The sequence below is a fragment of the Lontra canadensis genome, unplaced genomic scaffold (assembly GCF_010015895.1).
Source record: "Lontra canadensis isolate GAN:19392208 unplaced genomic scaffold, GSC_riverotter_1.0 scaffold66, whole genome shotgun sequence".
NCBI classification, from domain to species: Eukaryota; Metazoa; Chordata; class Mammalia; order Carnivora; family Mustelidae; genus Lontra; species Lontra canadensis.
Genome location: NW_022631060.1, coordinates 9422112 through 9440663, shown reverse-complemented (window position 1 = coordinate 9440663; position 18552 = coordinate 9422112). Strand labels below are relative to the sequence as shown.

Here is an 18552-nt window from a genome sequence, read left to right as displayed (position 1 = left end):
AGTGGCTGTGTCGGGGGGAGGGCTGCGGTGGGGGGCCCTACGCTGCAGCATTTTGATTTGTTTCAAGGGTCAAGATATCTGCAACTTATTCTCCAAGTTTTGGGCAAAAGAGAGCGAGCAAAACCGTAACAGTGGGTCAGTCTAGAAAAAGATATCCAGGTGTTCTTGGTACTGTTTTTTTAATTCTCCTGTGGGTCTGAAATCGTCAACACAAGTCGTTGGGAGGGACCGTCCCGCTGCTCCTTTATTTATACCCGGTAGAAACTGGCTGGCAGGAAAGCTCGGACACATCCACTTAATAAGCAAATTTTGTCTTTGCTTCTCAAAGATTAAGGGGGAAGCAGTGAGCGTCTACGGTCCGGAACGCTGCGGCTGGGCCCCGAGAGGCGGGCTCCCGGCGACTTGCGCCGCGGGGACGGAGCTGCTCTCCTCACTGCGGCGCCAGCAGTCTTAGAGCCGCCAGACGCTGTCGAAGGCCGGGCCAGCCCCGTTGTTTTGGGAACGGTGACTGGAGCAGAAGGTGTCTCAGGAGCGTGCCGCTGGCGTTCCACACTTGGAGGACTAATGACACATATGTCCGTGGGTCTGCCTTCTTTCCCACCATCTGTCCACCATGTTTCTGCCCCGCACACCTCCTTCCTGCCCAGACTCCCAGATTGCAGGCTCTCGGGGGCACACTGGCCAGGACGCTGGGTCCCCATACCTTGTGGATACCATACCGGGTCCCCCCCTCCCACTCCATCTTCCCAAGGGTGACACCTGACCGTGGGACTCGATGACCGACAGCAGCTCTGCGGGATGACTGTGGGCTGTGCTCTGCCCCGCACACTCCACCCTCCCTCCAGCGTCGTGGGCAGCACCCCCCAGCCAGGCTGGGACGTAGCCCGAGGGGCAGCGCGACCCCACTCTGGACCCCGCACGTCCTGCCTCCAGGCACTCTCTTCCATGCAATGCCACCTTCCATTTCTGGCACCATCTCCAAAGAATGTCACGTGGTTCATTCGCCCCCCAGCGGAAGAAATTCCTGCTTTTCCATGACCTTTCCCAGACGCAGAAGCCATCAAGTCAAGTGTGGCGTGATCAAACTGCGTGCCTCGCGAAAGTCAAATTACCGGGACCTCCCGTCTGTGCTGCAGGCGACGCATCCCCTTGGTACGAACTTACCCTTGCTCTCCCCAGGCAGGGAATTCTTTGGCTCATAGCTGGGCTAGAATGTTAAATCCAAGTGCCGTGTGGCTGGTGAGAACTTTGTTGGGCCTCAGGTTTCCCCAGTGGGGAGACTGGCAGCGAGGAGAATCCCAGAAAGGGGCAGCGGGCTGCCGCCGGGTCTTGGAGCCCTCGCTTGGGGTCCGGAGTTAATTTTCTCATCTGACCCCGCGTGAGCGGAAGTGTTCTCCAACTCTGAGCTTCCTTCCTGACCGGCAGGGGTCCAGCCACGGGTCTCAGTAGAGCCACCGTTTCTACTCGAGGCTTCCCATAAGTGGTCTTTCCCCAGGTCTGGGGAGCACGGGGTCTCCCATCCGTGGGCCCTGGACAGGCTTTGCTCACTCAACACCCAGGGAGAGCTTGGCTGTTGCCCTTCTTCAAAGAACAATCTCGGAGACTCTCCCTTTCCAGTCGGCTGCTGGGCCTCCCACTCACGGGTGAGTGTCCTCTTTCTGCCCAGGCCTGCACGTTTGTCCCAGGATTGCCTCGCTGGGCCAGAGGCTATTACTTCATATGGAAAGAGACAAGAGGCTGGTGACTTCTCTTTTTGTGGTCACTACATCACGAGATGTAGGATCTCGGCCTGGTTACATTGGATTTATAGCCAGAAAACATTTTTCTCTGAAAGTCTGATTCATTTGCTCTGTTTTCTTGGAAGATTGCGGGACAGACACAAAATGCGATGGCCGGTGTTTGTTTTTTCCTTCTTCTACTTTTTATTCACCAGGGGGAAGGGAAGACAGTTTGTTTCTTCGATTCTACAAGGTGAGGGCTGTCCCTGCAGGGTAGATCTAGGGCCTGCACCCATTCTTCTGGGTAGAAAACTACCTTGCTAGTTGTCTACACCCACTTCTAACCCAAGCAGACACGGGGCTTTAAAACATGCTCTGAGTGTTTTTGCCAGCTCTCCTAGTGGGAGACAGTATGTACCTCCTTCCTTGAGTCTAGGTGTCTTTGACCAATGGGGCACGGCCAAAATGGCACCACGGGACGTTGGAGACCAGGTGCAAGATGGGCAGGAAGCTTCCTCCTAGTTTGCAGGGACACCGGCTCTTGGAGGCCTGAGCCCATGTATGGCGTTCAGCTTCCCTGAGGCTCCGCGTGGTGGGGAAGACTGAGCCACCTAGAGAGGCCACGTGGTGGCATGCTGGGTGACTGTCCCCACGGAGGTGAGCCTTTCAGGGAAGTGAGGGAAGAGGCTTCCAGGTGATGGCAGGCCCTTGGTTGGGGGCCCCTTCCAGGTGTGGTGGGTTCAGTGAGAAAGCATGTGGGTCTTTCCAGCTGAGGCCCTGGACACGGTGAATTAGAGACCAGCCATCCCTCCTGGGCTCTGTTTCCCTAGACAAGAGAATCCATGAACACAACAAAACGGCTCCATTGTTTGGGGCCATTTTAAGGGGCATTTGTGATACAGTCACGAGAAACTGGGACTGCAGGACTGGCCCCAACTCTTCACCCTTGTCCACGAGTGGACAGTGGCCAGTTGTCTCCGTGGGGCCGTGGGAGTTACAGGGGGAGGGTTTTTTGGGGTATCGTTAGCCCGAGGGACAACATCATGTTTGTCCCGGTCCAGATGTGGCTGCCACCACAGCCCAGCCAGGGCTTCAGATCCAGGACCCATGGGTCCTCCGAGAGTCTGCCCAAGGCTGTATCCATCCGAAGTGCGGCTTCAGCAGAAACACACAAAAGATGGGCCCACAGCCGAGGGCCAGACCCTCACGTGGAGAAGTGCTGTGCGGTGGCTGGGCTGGCCGATCTGTGGGCCAAAGAGGGTCTAGCCAAGGAATCATGGTGGGATTCTCGGTTCCCTCTTGGGGAAAATTGGTCTTGATCTGCTCCAAACTCCACATGTGCTCCAAGGAGACCTAAATGTGAAGGACAAAACTTTAACGTTGTTAGAAGAAAATGTATAGAAGGATACGCTTGTGGCCTCAGGACAGGAAGACAGATCACGGATCACAAAGAAATGGCAACATGCAGGAGAAGCGTGGTGCTATCAGCTTTATGAAACATCTGCCCTTTTGCTTATCAAAATCTGCCGGTTAAGAGACAAGTCAAGCCGCAGACTGAGGGGAGACGTGCGGTAACTGCATTAACAGGACTGCAAGTACCTCTGCAAAGAGAGGAGAGAGACGGAGAGGGGAAATGAGGTGCCGTGTTCCAGGCGTTCACAGAAGAGGAAACCCACGGGGTCTGTGCGTGTGGAAAGGTGCTCAGCCCCACTAACAACCTGGTAACTGACGGTCACAGCCCCAAGGAGAGACCATTTCCCACTCCCGTGTTTTGGAAACAAAATGCCCGGTCCAAGGGCTTCTGAAGACACAGGCAGGAAGAGCCCTCAGCGGCCGGTGGCCTAGTGACCGGAGCCTGACTGTTCGGAGGGTCCTACCTGGTGCACTCGAAGATGCGGTGCTGGGGAGCCCTGCGATTTCTCCTTTCCTTCCGCCAGTGGGTCCAGGCAGGACGTTGTGGGCTCCTCTGGGAAGCCCTGAGGGGCCGGGGCGAGGACCGGCCTTCCGTGGCAAGATCATTGAAGCTTGTAAAGCAGGTCCCAGGGTGCCCTGGGTCTTCATAGAGGCTGAGACCCTGGCCAGAAGCTAACAGTGACCACGTGCCCACCCAGGCCTGGGGTTTGCTAGACTCCCCGAGTCCTAATGTCAGCCAGGCAAGCAGCAATCTGTCCTCAGCTGATGAGTTGCTTGGGGGTTGGGCAAGAGCAGGCCCAGTGGGTCCTGGAATTAGGATCAGGCGGCTCAGACCTCCACGTCACAGAAGGCTTGACAGTAGCTCAATCTTAAAGACTTGAAGGCGGTTCCCTGGGGCCACAGCGTGGAGGGGGCCGACGTGGGTCTCTTTGTGGGTGGGTTGACGTGTTGGTCCGAGCATAGCATGAACGGCTCGAGGGGGCTGCCCGCAAAGGACAGCGGGGACAGGACGTTCGCGAGGTGGACAGAGCTACGGGCATGGGGTCCGCATTGTGTGGAAGGAGACGTGGTCTGCGATAAGGAGGAACGTGGACTCGGGCAGTGGCACATAGCGCGGCTGGGAGACCCAGCCGTCACGGGTCAGGAAGGGCTCAGACTCCCCAGCGATGAAGGTTTGGGTCACGCTCCTGGGGAAGCAGCCACTAGACAGAGACACACAGAGTGGTGGACGACAGATGACGAATATTCATTATGGCCTTGGGGAGCGGGCCCTGAGCCCCGGGGACAGTCTCCAGCCAAGCAGACAAGTGTCCGTTTGGCCGCTTCTGTGAAGGTTTGGCTCCGGCCACCCTTCCTGTGGAGTTCTGGTGGCTCTGACCAGTGCAGGGGCGGACGGGCTCAGACGCCTCTCAGGCTCCCATCTTCCCGCCAACACCGCTGGTCCCAGGTGCAAACTGAGCCTTTATGGCAGCTGCCCAGCCTCCTGTTTGTGCTTCTCTGAGACCATGACGTGGGAAGCAGGAAGGAGCCCGTGGGCACACGTGGGCAGCCTTCGAGCTGGGGTTAGGGAGGGTTAGCGCCCCGCAGGGGGTGCTCGAGGGACGGATGGTTAGTTGGTGAATAAGTCCCCTTCTCTGTCCCACCTGGGGTGGACAGCTCTGAGTGGGTTTCGAAGGTTCTGGTGGGTCCATCCTAGCTGCCCACACGGGCACTCAACCCTCCCCCATGCCTCCATCTTGTTGACTCACCGCCCCCCACCCCCGCCTCCAGGGACCACCTCCCAGATAAACTGCTTCTGCCCAAATCCTTGTCTCCTGGTTTGCTCTCAAGGGGGACCCGGGTGAAGACACCCTCCGCTCCAGGGTGGGGTCTCTGTGCCAGGTGTGGGAACCTGCTCCTGCCCACGTTGCCGTCAAGCAGCAAAAGAATCCCTGGGTCTTGAGGAGCCGTTTCCCCTTCACATCCTGGTGTGACATTCAGACACAGTGGGCGGGTGGGGGACCTTGGTTTGATGTCCCTCCTCAGCCCTGTGGCCTTCCAGTGTCTCAAGAAGCCAGCGGGGGGCCGGGCCACGGATGTGTCCCCAGAAGTGGTGCGTCCTCCCCGACTCCGGTCTTCACACGCCTAGGGAGACGCTGTCCTAAATGGCCTCGCCGAGAGCTGGCCCGTGGAGACGGCAGGCTGATGTTTCGGAAGTGCCCCCGGACGCTGGGGCGGACGCTCAGTTCTGGCAACGATAACCCGCTGAGCCAGATGTGTTGACAAAAGCTTCGCTTGTAAAACATGGAAAATTTTTGGTAAAAAAAAATTAGAAACATCCTTTTAAGTACACGGCTGTGTTTCCTGGAACTTTGGGGGAATTCCAAGGACATGGGAAACAAAGAGGAAGCGTCCCATGAGGGGATGGCCCCGAGGGAAGGCCGCTCTCGGGGGCGTGGAGCTTCGGCACCCACTCTGAGAGCGGCGGGGCCCCCGGGGGTTCTGCGCGCGAGGACAGGGTGCGGCAGTGGCGGCCGCCGGGTTTGGGAGCTGGACCAGAGAGAGCCGCTCCTCTGGCTCCGCTGCTTGGAGCCTTCCAAGAACCCAGGACGCGTCTTGTTTCACACCCGCTGGGGGTCCCCCTGGGAAGACCGCTATCTCGTTGGGTCTCCCGCGGCACACGGGCCCTCCAGGAAATTCTCTGGGCCTGAGGGTCGAGCCGTCTCGGCCGCTGGCTCTCATCCTCCAGCCGCTGTGTCTGGCTTTCCCATCATCAGCTGTCAGGACAGGTCACCCTGGGGCACCGTCCCCCACCTCCCACCCCCTGCAGAGCCTCCGTCTGGAGCATCCAACTTGGGAGGGAAAACCTGTGTGTCTGGGCAGGTGTGTTTCCTCTCTGACGTCACAAAGCCCTGAACATGGCACACGAGTAGCTTCTGGGGGTCATTACCGTAAGCTCAGTGAAAAAAAATGAGTTTTTCTGTTCTTCTTTTTAATGACCTATCCCTTCTCATCTAGACATCCCTGCCCTTCCCTCCCTTTCTCCCATCCTCGGGGAAGGTCCCCAACGTGGGCTCTCCATCTGCTTCATTTCCTTTTCTTCCTAGTGAATGGGAGAAACCCGTGAACAGAGGCCCACCATAAAACAATGGCCCCTTAGCGACACCGGGACCTGCAGCTCCTCAGGACGGGCCCCCTCCCCGGACAGGGCCAGCCGGATCCCCGCTGTGTTGCCTGCAGAACCCCATGGGGCGGGGGAGGGAGAGCCCACGGGCGTCTGCGGGTCATCCCCTCTCCCCATCCCTGGCGGTGCCGTGCTCCTCTGTGCGCCCAGCTCTTCTGGGCTTTCCCGTAGCAAGGTCTTGTAGGTTGGGTGTCGAGATCCTTCGTGTCTTCCAACGGGTTTGTCCCAAAGTATTGGATTGTATCAGAATTTACTCCTTCGTATTATAAACAAAGTTACTTCTGAACTTCACGTTGCGGTTATCTATGGAGAGTGTCCAGGGACCTTGCTCCATCCACACGTTAGCGTTAACAGATCCTCTGCCAAGGTTTGGAGATTTTGCGCGTAGGGTCGGGTTTCTGCACGTCATGAGTTTGCTTTATCCTGTGCCATCTTTACGCCTCTCTTTCTTGTTCTCTCCTGTGCCTGTCGGCCTTTCTAAGAAATGCAGAATGCAGCATCCTTGCATTGACCATAAACGCCTGGAGAAAGTTGTGGTTTTTTTTCTAATTTTAAAGATTTTTTTTTGAATTAACAGACAGAGATCACAAGTAGACAGAGGGGCGGGAAGTGGGTGGAAGAAGCAGGCTCCCCGCAGAGCAGAGAGCCCGATGAGGGGCTCGATCCCAGGACCCTGGGATCATGACCTGAGCCTAAGGCAGAGGCTTAACCCACTGAGCCACCCAGGTGCCCCACCGAGGAGAAAGGGTTCCAATTAAGCATGCTGGCTGTGGGTTTTCGTATCAGATGAAGAAAGGTCCATTCGATTTCGAGTTTGCTGAGGCCTGTTATCATCCACTGAGATTGAATTTTATCAAATTTTATCATCTGTTGAGATGATCCTATGATTTTTGTCTTTCATTCTATTCACGTCTTGAATGACTTTGATGAATATTTCGGGGACATCTTTCTTGACATAGCATTTACCATATCGTATAATTCACCCATCGGGAAGGTCCAATTCAGGGGTGTTTGTACAGTCCCAGAGTTATGTGACCCAGGCCACCATCAGTGGGGCACGAGTGTCACCCCAGAGAGCAACCTGGACCCTTTAGCTGTCACCCCAGATCTCAGTCTCTCCCTGCCCTCAGCCTCAAGCATCAACGAATCTACTTTCTGTCTCTATCGATTTGCCTGTTTGGGACATTTCATACAGACACGATCACACAATAGGAAGGCTTCTGTGTCCGATTCTGGGAAAGCTTCGTAGTGTTCATATAGCTTCCATGACCTCGATGTCTTGATGGTTATAGGGGAGTTATCCTATGAGATGAATCATTTCAGTGATCTCAGGGCTATACCCCTGGTCCCCAGTTGTCTGGTACCCAGCCCTAGCGTGGTAGGTGGGAGAGTGTTCCAAAGTACAGGACTTTCATGAAAGAAAGCAGATGAGAGACGTGGGTGGTTTGCATCGCCACAGGGAGTTGCAGGCTACTTGTTTTCTGCTTCTGGGAACTGAATGACCCCAGGAGGGACAGACCGTCTCCAGGTGTGCAGGCCCCGAGATGGCAAAGCATCATGAAATATAGAAATTACAGAACATGACTAATACCTTCCCTTCCCCCCGAGGTCAGACCCCCATGCCTGGTCTCGCCTGCCTGCACTGGGGCCCTCTTCACCCGGCTCAGGGACAGAGGGCAGGAAGGGATCCCATGGTCTCTACTTGTCCAGGTGCGCCTGAGGGGCCCGCTGATCCGCACCCCCCCATTGGTGGCCACATCCACGCCCTGGTGGGCCGCACGGTTCTCAGTTGACAATCTCTATTTGGAACCCAACAACTAGGGAAATGGGGTACGGGGCTGCCCCCACCCACCCAGCCCTCTCCCCCAAATATAGACCCAGGTTGAGAGCCAAGGTCTCTCCAGTTACACCAAGCAGTGAAGACATTTGCAAAGATGCAAAATGAGACATTCTTCTCATTAAATTCCCTTTCATTTTTAAAAAGCTTTTCTGTATTTCTTTGACAGAGAGAGAGAGCAAGCGGGAGTTGCGGCAGAGGGAGGAGGAGAAGCAGGACCTGCACTGAGCAGGGAACCCTCGCATCAAGACCTGAGCTGAAGGCAGATGCTCAACCCACTTAGCCACCCAGGCACCACTCTCAAACTCCCTCTGAAAAGCAAATGGAGTTATTTTGTAAATATACATCCCATGTTAACATGGAATGGGCTGTGGGACAAGGAGAGATAACAAGCTTCCAGGACAAACAAAAACTAAATGAATTTGCAAACACCAAACCAGCCCTACAGGAAATATTGAAACGGGTCCTCTGAGCAAAGACGGAGCCGAAATCTAACAGACCAGAAAGGAGCAGACACAATATACAGTAAGAGTCAGCATCCAGGAAATCCAATGGCACAAAATTCATCTCTCAATAGTTACCCTGAATGTAAATGGGCTCAATGTCCCAATCTAAAGACACAGGGATTCAGAACGGATTAAAAAAACAAGACCCATCAACAGGCTGTCTGCAAGAAACTCATTTTCCACCCCAAGACACCTGCGGATTTAGAGTGAGGGGGTAGGAAACAATTTACCATGCTAATAGACATCCAAAGAAAGATGGGGTGGCAATCCTTATGTCAGATAAATGAGATTTTCAACCAAAGACTCTAATGAGAGATGAGGGAAGGACACTATATCATACTCAAAGGGTCTGTCCAACGGGAAGATCTCACAATGTTCAATATCTGTGCCCCTAACATGGGAGCAGCCAATCCTATACATCAGTCAATAACAAAATCAAAGAAACATATCGACAATAAACGATAATAGTAGCGGACTTTAACACCCCTCTCAGGGAAATGGATAGATCATCTCAGCCAAAGATTAACAAAGAAATAAAGGCGTCAAATGACAGGCTGGACCAGATGGACATCACAGATCTATTCAGAACATTCCATCCCAAAGCAACAGCATCCACATTCTTCTCTAGTGCACATGGAACATTCTCCAGAATAGATCACATCCTGGATCACCAACCAGGTCTCAACCAGTACCAAGAGACTGGGGTCATCCCTTGCATATTTTTAGACAGTAATGTTCTGAAGCTAGATCTCAACCACCAGAGGAATGTTGGAAAGAACTCAAATAATAGAACTTAAATAGCTTTAGCCCATCCTTTAGTAAGAATGAATGAGTCAACCGGGAACGTAAAGAATTTAAAAATTTCATGGAAACAAATGAAAATGAAACCACAAGTGTTTAAAATCACTGGGACACAGCAAAGGCGGTCCTGAAGGGATAGTGTATAGCAATATAAGCCTTTCTCCGAAACAGGTAAGGTCCCCAAAACACAACCTAACGCCACACCTAAAGGAGCTGGAGAAAGAACAGAAAAGATAACCTCAACCCAGCAGGAGAAGAGAAATAATCAAGATCAGAGCAGAAATCCATGAAATAGAATCTAAAAAAAACAACAGAGCAAATCAACAAAACTAGGAGCTGGTTCTTTGAGAGAATTCTTAAGATTGATAAACCCCAGCCAGACTTACCCAAAAGAAGAGAGAAAGGACCCAAATTAATAAAATCATGAATGAAAGAGGAGAGATCACCACCAACACCAAAGAAATAGAAACAATTCTAAGAACATATTGGGAGCAACTCTACGCCACCAATTAGACAAGCTGGAAGAAATGGATGCATTCCTAGAGACGTAGAAAGTACCACAGCAGAGCCAGGAAGAAACAGAAACTCTGAGCAGACCCATAACCAGTAAGGAGATTGAGACCTCCAAACCAACAGGAGCCCAGGGCCAGACGACTCCCGGGGGAATTCTACCAAACATTAAAAGAAGAATGAATTCCTATTCTCCTGAAAGTGTTCCCAAAAATTGAAATGGAAGGAAAACTTCCAAACATTTTACAAAGCCAGCATTACCTTGATCCCCAAACTGTACAAAGACCCCATCAAAAAAAAAAAAAATTACAGGCAGGACAAGACCTCACCTACTGCTGTGGCGTCCCCTACATGGAGATCTTGACCAAGAAGGGCCAGATGAGCCAGCTCCAAACCACACTGGGAGCCAGGGGCAGGCCCCGCCCCGCCCTACCCCTGCCAGCAATCAGGGCTCCCTGCCCCGTCTCCTCCCACAGAGGGCAGCCACACTGGCTCTGACTCCAGCTCCAGGACCCTCTCTGACACTCCGGGACCCCCGGGACCCAGCAGCCCCTAGCGCTGTAAGTGTCCCCAGAAGACGGAATGGTAGAGAAGCCCGGGGCCAGGGTCTCGGCTTTCCCAGCTCCAGGGAGAGGGGAAGCTCCCTGAAGAGAGCTGCCCTGAGGAAGACCCGAACAGCGACCTTGAGGCCCTGGTCCCTAGGTCCCCAGACAACCCTGTGGGTCCTTGTTGGCCCTGCTCCTTTCGTGGGCTTGTGGGGACAAGGTCCGTAGGTCAGACGGGAGTGAGACACGGGGTGTTCAAGCTGGGAGCCAGACCCCGGGCCCTCCCTGTGTGTGTGTGTGGGGGGCACCTCCTGAGGACCGGACTGCCTGGTGGGCGCAGGCCTGGGTCTGCGGAGGAGCAGGGCCCAGCCCCCTTGTGTGGGAAGCTGGGTGGCAGAGGGGAGGACGATGAGCTTGGCACAGACTGTGGTGACCTGATGCCACCTGCACCCGGCTGTCACTCTGCTGCCAGCCCCATCCTGGCCCTTTGGGCACAGGCTGGGTCCCAGTCCTTTATTTCAGAGTCTGGACGCTGGCGTCTGGCCGAGATGGGAAGGGCCCCGGGTCCCTCAGCCTTGTCTGCCTGGAGGGCCCTCTGCGGGGAGCCCTGCGGGGACTGGGGAGGCGGCCTGGGCCGAGCCACCCTCTTCTGTCTGGGTGTCTGTCTGGCGCGTCTCGCAGAGAGTCTGGGCACCGAGGACAGGCCGGCTTGGCGTTCGACCACGACAACACTTTATTGAATGTCAGCAGTCAACAGGGGCTCAGAACCAAGGGTGCCAGCCTTCCCCTGGGGATGGAGACCTGCTTCTCCTTCAGGGGAAGGGGGTAATCCCACGGAGGCCTGGGCGCTAGCGTCCCCCACTTGTCACCTCCACTTGTGCTGACGGCGGGTGTCGGCACGTTTCCCGAGCTTGGGGTCTTGAGAGGCAAGAGCTGAGGACGCGGACCTGAGCTGGGGTGCAGCGTCGGGCTTCCTGGACAGGGTCCCGACACGTCTGCCTGGCCTTGGCCACTGCCCCATGGCTGCCAGGTGACCGCTGGAGACCCGGGCTGTGGTGGCCCCTGCCTCCTCCTGTGGGGGAGGGGAGGGTGGAGCCCACGAGCCCGACCCTGCTGCGCCCAGGCTGGGGTGACCTTTGGTCCCCAGCGCTGCCCCTAGGGGTAGTTGTGCACCCGTGGGGCTTGCCCAGGCCCCAGGCAGACACAGAGAGTTCTTTGTTGACTTTACCAGCTTGGGTCAGAACGAGGCCTCGGACCTAGCAGTTCTCCTTCTGGTCGTTGTGGGGGGTGGGGGGAGCTTGTGTCGTCTTTGCTCCTCCGGGCCTGGGGTGAGGCCAGCGGAGGTCCCTCTAGGTCAGTGACTTGTACCTCCTGGCGGGGGTGCCATCTTCTAAAAAGTCCAGAGTGAGGAGGCAGGGCACTGTGCTGACTGCCCAGAGCCTCTCGGCCCCCAAACTCTTCTCCAGAGGCCTTGGGAAATCAACTTTTCCCATCCAGGAGGCGGTAAGTGGGGCCCAGGCATGTGCAGGGCCCTGGGGCTGTGGGCTCTGCATTGGCCCGCACGTGTCTCGGCTGGGCTGGTCGAAGGCCACAAAGGGGCAGGAGCTACAGAGGCCCCAGGGCAGGAAGGATGTCCTTGGCCCTCCTGCATCCTCCTTCCTGGGCTGGGACGACCTCGTCCCAGGAGACCCAGAGATGTTTTGGGGCTTGGTGTGGGGTGTGGCCACAGGGGTGGCCCCAGCAGGGGCTGAAGGAAAAGGGGCCCACGGTTGTGGCCTCAAGGCCATGTCCACAGACCCCCTGCACACACCCCCCTGGTGTCCTGGGAGGTTGGGGAGGGAACTGCATCGCTGTGGGGGCAGCCGCGACAGAACCGGGGTCCCAGGGGCTCCCGGCCGCAGGGGTACAGCCAAGGGCCGCGTCGACCTTCCCTCCCGCAGCGACTGCTGGGCCTTGATCACGGCCTGTCGGGGAAGGGGTCCCGGCTGCTCAGCGTGTGCGGCTGGGCCTGGGGAGGCCAGCCCGTCCGCTCCAGAGAGCGTCTCCAGGGTAGGAGAAGGGAGGAGGGCCGTCGGGGCTGGGGACACCTGCTCCTGGCCCAGGGGCATCTTGGGGAACTCCTCAGGGCCGGCTGCAAAGAGGCAGACTGGGTTAGCGTCTCCAGCAGGCTGCTTGTGCCCAGCCGGCTGGGCCCCCAGGGTGTGCTCCCGCCTCCCTGGGTGTCCACCCTGGCCTGCCCCTCACACCTGATCCAGGCCACGGATGCCCCGCCCCCACAGGGGTCACCCCGATGCCCGGGCCGGGCCTGGGTTCCCCGAGGTTGGAGCAGAAGAGCAGAGGGACAGAAACACAGAGGAAGGCCCCCGGGGACTGGGTCCACTGGGGGCGGCCCCAGGAGGGCGAGGCGGGAGGGGACGGGGACTGGAGCCCACCTGGCGGGGGCAGGTCGCACTTCCTCCTTCGCAGATGGGCCATGGAGGCCCGAAGCTGTTTGAGGACGGCCTCATCCTCCAGGGCCCAGGGCTGGGCCAGGGTGTCTTGAAGGAAGCCCTGCAGCCCTTCCAGGGGCAGCTTCAGGAGGCGTTCTGGGCAATGGGTGTGAGTCAGAGCAGAGGGGCGCCTCCCCACCGTCCCAGGATCCTGCCCGGGGACAGCGGTTGGGCGTCCCGCTGTTCCCAGGAGCACCCTGGGCAGAGCCGCGCAGGAGAGGCCCCGTGCCCGCTGCTCCTCTGCAGGGGGGCCCCCAAGCCACCGGCCGGCCTGTGTCCCTCCACCAAGGCCTGCCTGCTCCTTGCTCCTGGGAGCAGTGGGCCATGTCCCCGGCCCCCCACACCTGCATCAGACACCCCTGGGCGCCCACGGGGTCCCTTACTGCGGTGCAGCCTGAGGACGGTGTAGGCCATAGCTGTGAGGACGCGCTCTCCGTCCAGCATGTAGGCGTCCCACAGCTTCAGGGTGAGCGCGAAGGGGGTCTGCAGGGGAGCGGGTGTGGGGGGAGCAGCCTCAGTTGGGCCCAGGGGTCCTCCGCCTGTGTGAAGGCCTCCCCTCTACCCTGCCCCTGCCGTCCCCCTGGCTGTGCCGGACGGGGCTCTGCAACCCGTCCCGTGGGTGTCCACCTCCTGGGGAAGATGGGCTCCAGACGACCTTGGGAGGGAAGGGACTGGCCAGTACGACACCCAGAATGGGGGGCCACAGACTCTGCCCCATCCCCGGTGCCCACACACCCCGACAGGACTCCAGGCTGGCCGCAGAATGGGCCGAGGGCCTGTCCGCTCCCAGGCTGACCTGGCCTTCCTGGGGAGGCGGAGCCGGACAGCGCCGGTCCCCGGAACCTCCTCAAGGGGCCCTGTTGGAGTCTGCACGACGGGTCTGAACTACGAGCCTCAGGCTCAGGGCCTTGGGGTCAGGCCCGCCTGTCTGGAGCGTCAGGCTGAGCTCGGGGTTCCCCCGGGCCCGGTGCCGGGAGCAGGTCAGGGACCAGTTTTGCCTGGGGGCCTTACCCGGCCGATGAAACATTGGAGAAACCACTTGGTGGTGTACAGCCCCGCGCTCATCCCTTGCTCGTCCTGGCAGAAGGACACAAGGTGCTCGGGTCCAGCCGGTGGCCCCACGCCACGCGTGCAGCCAGGTGGACACACTCCCAGCGGCCCCACTCAGCCCCGAGGGCGCCCTGGGCCCGGCAGGAGACGGAGCCGGACACCGGGCTCTGGGCAGCGTGGGCAGGGTTCTGCGGGTCCCCTCCCCCTGCCCTGGGCCGTGAGGGCAGGGCCTCCGGGGAGCGTCTACTCGCCAGGTGTTTCTTCAGGCCTTTGAGCTCCTTCTCCATGATGTCGTCGTGATGCCACTGGAAACGGGCCAGCTTTGGGAATCCCGGAGCGAAGAACCCTGAGAAGGCCCCAGGCACCCCCACCATCAGGGCCATGTCCCCCACCAGGTGGGGGGTGAGTCTGCCAAGGGCTCCGCTCCCAGGCCCTGACTGGAGCGTGTGCCCACAGCCCTCCCAGCCCTGGCTGCGCCCGTTCGTCCGTGACAACAGCAGAGCCGTCCGGGCCTGGGGGCCGGGCCAGAGGTCCCTCCTCCTCACAGAGACCCAGCTGAGTGGGTGGCCGGGCTGAGCACCAGGCCTGTCGGACCCAGCACACTTCCTGCGGTGGTTGCAGCAGGGGCAAGCGGGTCACCTGCCCTGGGGGGCAGGACGAGCCTCCCACGGTGAGAGTGAAGGGGGTGTACAGGCCCAACGCCGGGGCTTGGGTGCTGGGCTGAGGGTCCAGGGAGCGGGACATGCCACCGCCCAGGCTTTGTGTGGCCGTGGGCTGCCAGGGGGACCCGGCGGGCAAGCCGGCTGCCAGACAGGGGGCTGAAGGCCCCGTGGGAAGGCGAGAACGGTCTGCAAATGCTGGGGCCAGTGGCCAAGGCTACAGACGCCCTGAGGAGGCCGTGGCCTTTGCCGGTGGGGTTGCGGGCTGGCTGGGGGTCCTGGCCTGCCCCGCTGCAGTGGCTGCCCTGCAGGGAAGGAGTCCTGAGTTCCAGGTCCCACCCAGGCGCCCTGCAGGGCCCCTACCGTGCATGGCATGGGTCTCCATGGTCATCAGCTGCACCAGGGCCCAGAAGGCGTCTTCCTCACTGAGGAACATGACGAGGATTGCCACCATTTCACTCATCCCCTGACAGTAGCCCACCTCCTGCAAGAGCCAGAACCCATGGAATGGGGCCACCTCGCTGGGTGGAGGTCAGGACAAGGGGAACCGCCCTCCCGGCCCGGGTCCCGATCCTCCCACGGGCTCTTCAGGACCCAGCTCCGAGCGTTAGCACCACAGCGGTGCAGGCCAGAGCCCCCTGGCACCCAGCCCTCTGGGACTCAGGGGCCGTCCCTCCCCCGCACTGAGGTCTGCATCCATCCCGGCCTCAGTCCTTGGGTTCAGGGCCCCACCCTTGCGTCTCTGGGGCCATGGGAACTGGAGTCCCAACTAGGAGTCCCGCCCGCTCAGGCATCCTGGAGACAAAGGGCACCCGTGGGTAGGAGGGCTGGCAGCAGGGACACTCACGGGGTTGTAGACCGAATAGGCCAGGAGCACATGGAAGAGGGCTCGCTGCCTGGGGACGGGGAGAGCACGGTGGGTGGCTCTTGTCTGACCAAGCCACATGGGAGCCCCCTGAGGACCAGAGTGCAGCCCCAGGGGACCCGCGGTCTTCAGTGAGGCTCGGGGCTGGACATGTGGGGTGGGGGATGCACGTGGTGAGCACGGGACCCGGGGCGGGGCCGGGTGGCATTTGGGGGTTCACGGTGCTGCCTATCTTTACAGACTGTGTCCACTGTGGAAAATACAATGCCAGTCCACGCAGAAACACACCCAGCGGGCTGTCCCCTTGACCGTGTGCCCCTAGTTCTTCCATGTGTGTCCTCCCCCGGCCGAGTCTGTGCTGCCTGGCCCCCAGCTCCCCGTAGTGCCCCCTGCCACGACCCCACCCTCTGGCCCGGCTCCCCTCGTACCAGCTCCATGCCAACCTTTGGGTTCTGCTCACATAACTGCCAAGCCAGGCCCTGGTGAAGTGCCCTCCCCATGGCGGCAGCCCCGGTGGGTAGGTAGGGACCCCTGGGTCCTCCCACCCACGTTCACCATGTGGCCGAGACCATGTTTGCTGCTATTCCTCCCCCTCTCCTCAGAGACCCCGCGTCCCCCACCTAGAAGCCCCCTGGGTCGTGCCTGACCCCCTGAGGAACTCCCGTGCCCCCAGAGCCCCGCTTGTCCCCCAGCCTCACCCAACGCCATAGCGGTCCCGGAACATGATGTGGTTCCGGAAGGTGCGGTTCACGTCCAGGTCGATTTGCCGGATGTCCTTGGAGAAGACCTGGGCCTGCTCCTTCATTTTCTGGGGGCAGACCCGGGGAGGAGGACCAGCATCAGCACACGGAGCCCCAACGGCCAGCCACTGCCCCCGAGGCAGGGAGAATCCCGAGCCGCCCTGGGCCGTGTCCTGCGGACACCTCCTTCCTTCCCTGGTCTCTGAGGCAGGGCCCCCCACAGGAGCCCATCGTGCCTGGGATGCCCGCGTCAGGGATCTGGCAGGCCTGGGGGCCGAGGACAGTCCCGAGGGTCAGCCCGAGGGTCTTCCCCTCCCCTGCACGGAGCCCTGTCCTCCAGGCCAGAGCTCCAGCCAGGGCCCTGACTAGCCTCTCCCCGTGGAGTGCGCTCGGCTCCTGCCCAGGCCTCCTCCAAGGGCCACGCCTCTGCTGAGGGCGCAAGGGCTTACCTCGTACAGCCCCTGGTGGGTGGACTTCACGTGTTCAATATCGAGCAGGAGGGCCCACACCTGGCCCCTCACCTGGGGAGGGACCCCTTTATAGAGGCGCCGACGCATCTGCAGGAGAGAAGGCCGTGCTGGGACCCAGAACCAGGCCCGCCCCGCCAGGCCTGGGAGCAAGAGGCATCCGGAAGCTTTTGGCTTTGGCTCTGTGGCGTCCCCCGAGAGGCTGGGTCTCCTCGGAGCTGGGCCCCGTCTCCCACGAGGAGGAGGGAACCGGACCCTGACCCGTCGCTTCCTCCGCTGCCCGCTTGGACGTGGGGAGGCTGGGGCTCTGCCAGCAGACTCTCCCCAGACAGGGGCAGTCCCGTGGGGTTGGGGTCCGGGGGAGGCAGGGGGATTTACGCCCACCCCATGGCACAGATGCCGTCTGCGGGCGTGCGGCCCCCACCTTCTCGCTGGGCCCGCAGTGGTCCCAGTTGTGAAGCATCTTCACCCACTTGTCGGCCCTGCGGGTCTCCTGGCGATGTTGCTGGAACAGGAGAAGGGGGCAGCGGATGAGCCGCGCGGAGCGGGAGACCGGCCCATGGGCAGCGTCCAGGCGCCCTGCGGGCCGGGCCGTGGCGGGAGCAGACTGCGAGGAGCCTGAGAGGCACAGGGCCGCTCCGCTGACGGCGTCTCCGGGGCTCAGGCGCGGTCCTGCCCACGTGCGGATTCCTGCGACAGGGGCTTTGGTGACCGAGCCGTGGGGACAGCTTTGGGGACTGGGTCTGCCGTCCCCGGCCCCATGCCCACCCACCGTGTCCTGCCCGTGCCCCGGGACAGGCTCGTACCTTGGCCTCTCGGGGGCTGAGGCCGGGCAGCTCCTTCTCCCTGGAAGGCAAGAGAAGCAGAGCCCTGAGCACCAGGCCCAGGCCCCACAGCCCCCAGGACCCGGGAAGGGAGGCCTGACCCCGGGGAGGGCCGGGGCTGCCGGCTGCCTGTGGCTCAGGCGGGGCAGCAGCATCCCGCCTGGGCCGTGAGAAGGTGGTTGCTGCCAGGTGGGCTGGGCTGGGGTCCCTCAGCGGTCCCCCGGGAGGGACCTGCTCCTAAAGTGGGATGGGCCACTCCTAGTCTTGTCACTGCCGCCAGGGTGGCCCCTGTGACCATCAGTCTGAGGACACCGTGGGCTCACGGGGCCTGCCTGCCCAGTGTCTAGCCTGCCTCTCCCTCACTGTGTCCATCACCCTGCTGTCCCCGACTCCACCCCTCTTGCTGGTCACTTCTGCCGCTCTGGACCCTTGTCTTGTTAGAGCCACGAGCACGACCCCGCCCTCCCACCCCTCTCCACGCCACAGGTCACTCGGCGGCGAGCAGGGTTTGAGGACCTGGGAGTAGCGCGGCGACCTAGCACGGAGTCCCCGAACACGCTGAGGTCTCGCAAGGCCCCTTGTCCTAACAGCCTCCCCTTCCCTCCTAGCAAGGCCACTGCGCCGTCCCCTTCCCAGGTTCTCCCCTTCAGGTCAGCCACCTGTCCCTGTTCCTGCCCCCTGCCCAGGTGGGTCGACCCCTCCCTCTGCTGCCCATCACCCCTCCCTGAGCGGGCCTTGTTCCTGGCGTCGTCCTGCCATCCCCCAGAAGCCTTCGGGAGCTGTGGCCGGCCTGGCCTGGGGGTGTCACCGAGGGTACCCCTCGGCCCTCGCCCCAGACCACACCACCCTCCCACGGAAAGGACGCCACTGTCCCAGAGCCCCTCGCCCTCTGCAGTCCCAGCCGAACTGACTGGACCCACAGACAGAATGCAGGAGGCAGGCCCCGGGCCTCCCTGAAACAGCCG

At 60.0% G+C, this 18552-nt stretch overlaps 1 protein-coding gene across 1 annotated transcript; it reads right to left on the bottom strand.

Annotated features, from left to right (window-relative positions):
• Positions 1–11842: 11842 nt before the first annotated feature.
• On the bottom strand, positions 11843–17212 carry LOC116880610. The gene is made up of 11 exons (XM_032879918.1): positions 17188–17212; positions 16746–16853; positions 16255–16424; positions 15539–15587; positions 15055–15175; positions 14636–14835; positions 14236–14544; positions 13994–14059; positions 13366–13465; positions 12926–13078; positions 11843–12624 (listed from the first exon to the last, which is right to left on the bottom strand). The coding sequence occupies exons 2-11, from the start codon at positions 16851–16853 to the stop codon at positions 11843–11845; spliced, it is 2058 nt and encodes a 685-aa protein (XP_032735809.1). The 5' UTR covers positions 17188–17212.
• Positions 17213–18552: the final 1340 nt, after the last annotated feature.

Coding starts and splice junctions, on each gene's coding strand:
- LOC116880610 (XM_032879918.1), bottom strand. CDS start 16,853: ATGCGTCGGCGCCTCTATAAAGGGGTCCCTCCCCAGGTGAGGGGCCAG. Junction 15,176..15,538: donor CCTATTCGGTCTACAACCCC/GTGAGTGTCCCT, acceptor TGGCTCTTGCAG/GAGGTGGGCTACTGTCAGGG. Junction 13,466..13,993: donor TCCAATGTTTCATCGGCCGG/GTAAGGCCCCCA, acceptor GCTCCCCTGCAG/ACCCCCTTCGCGCTCACCCT.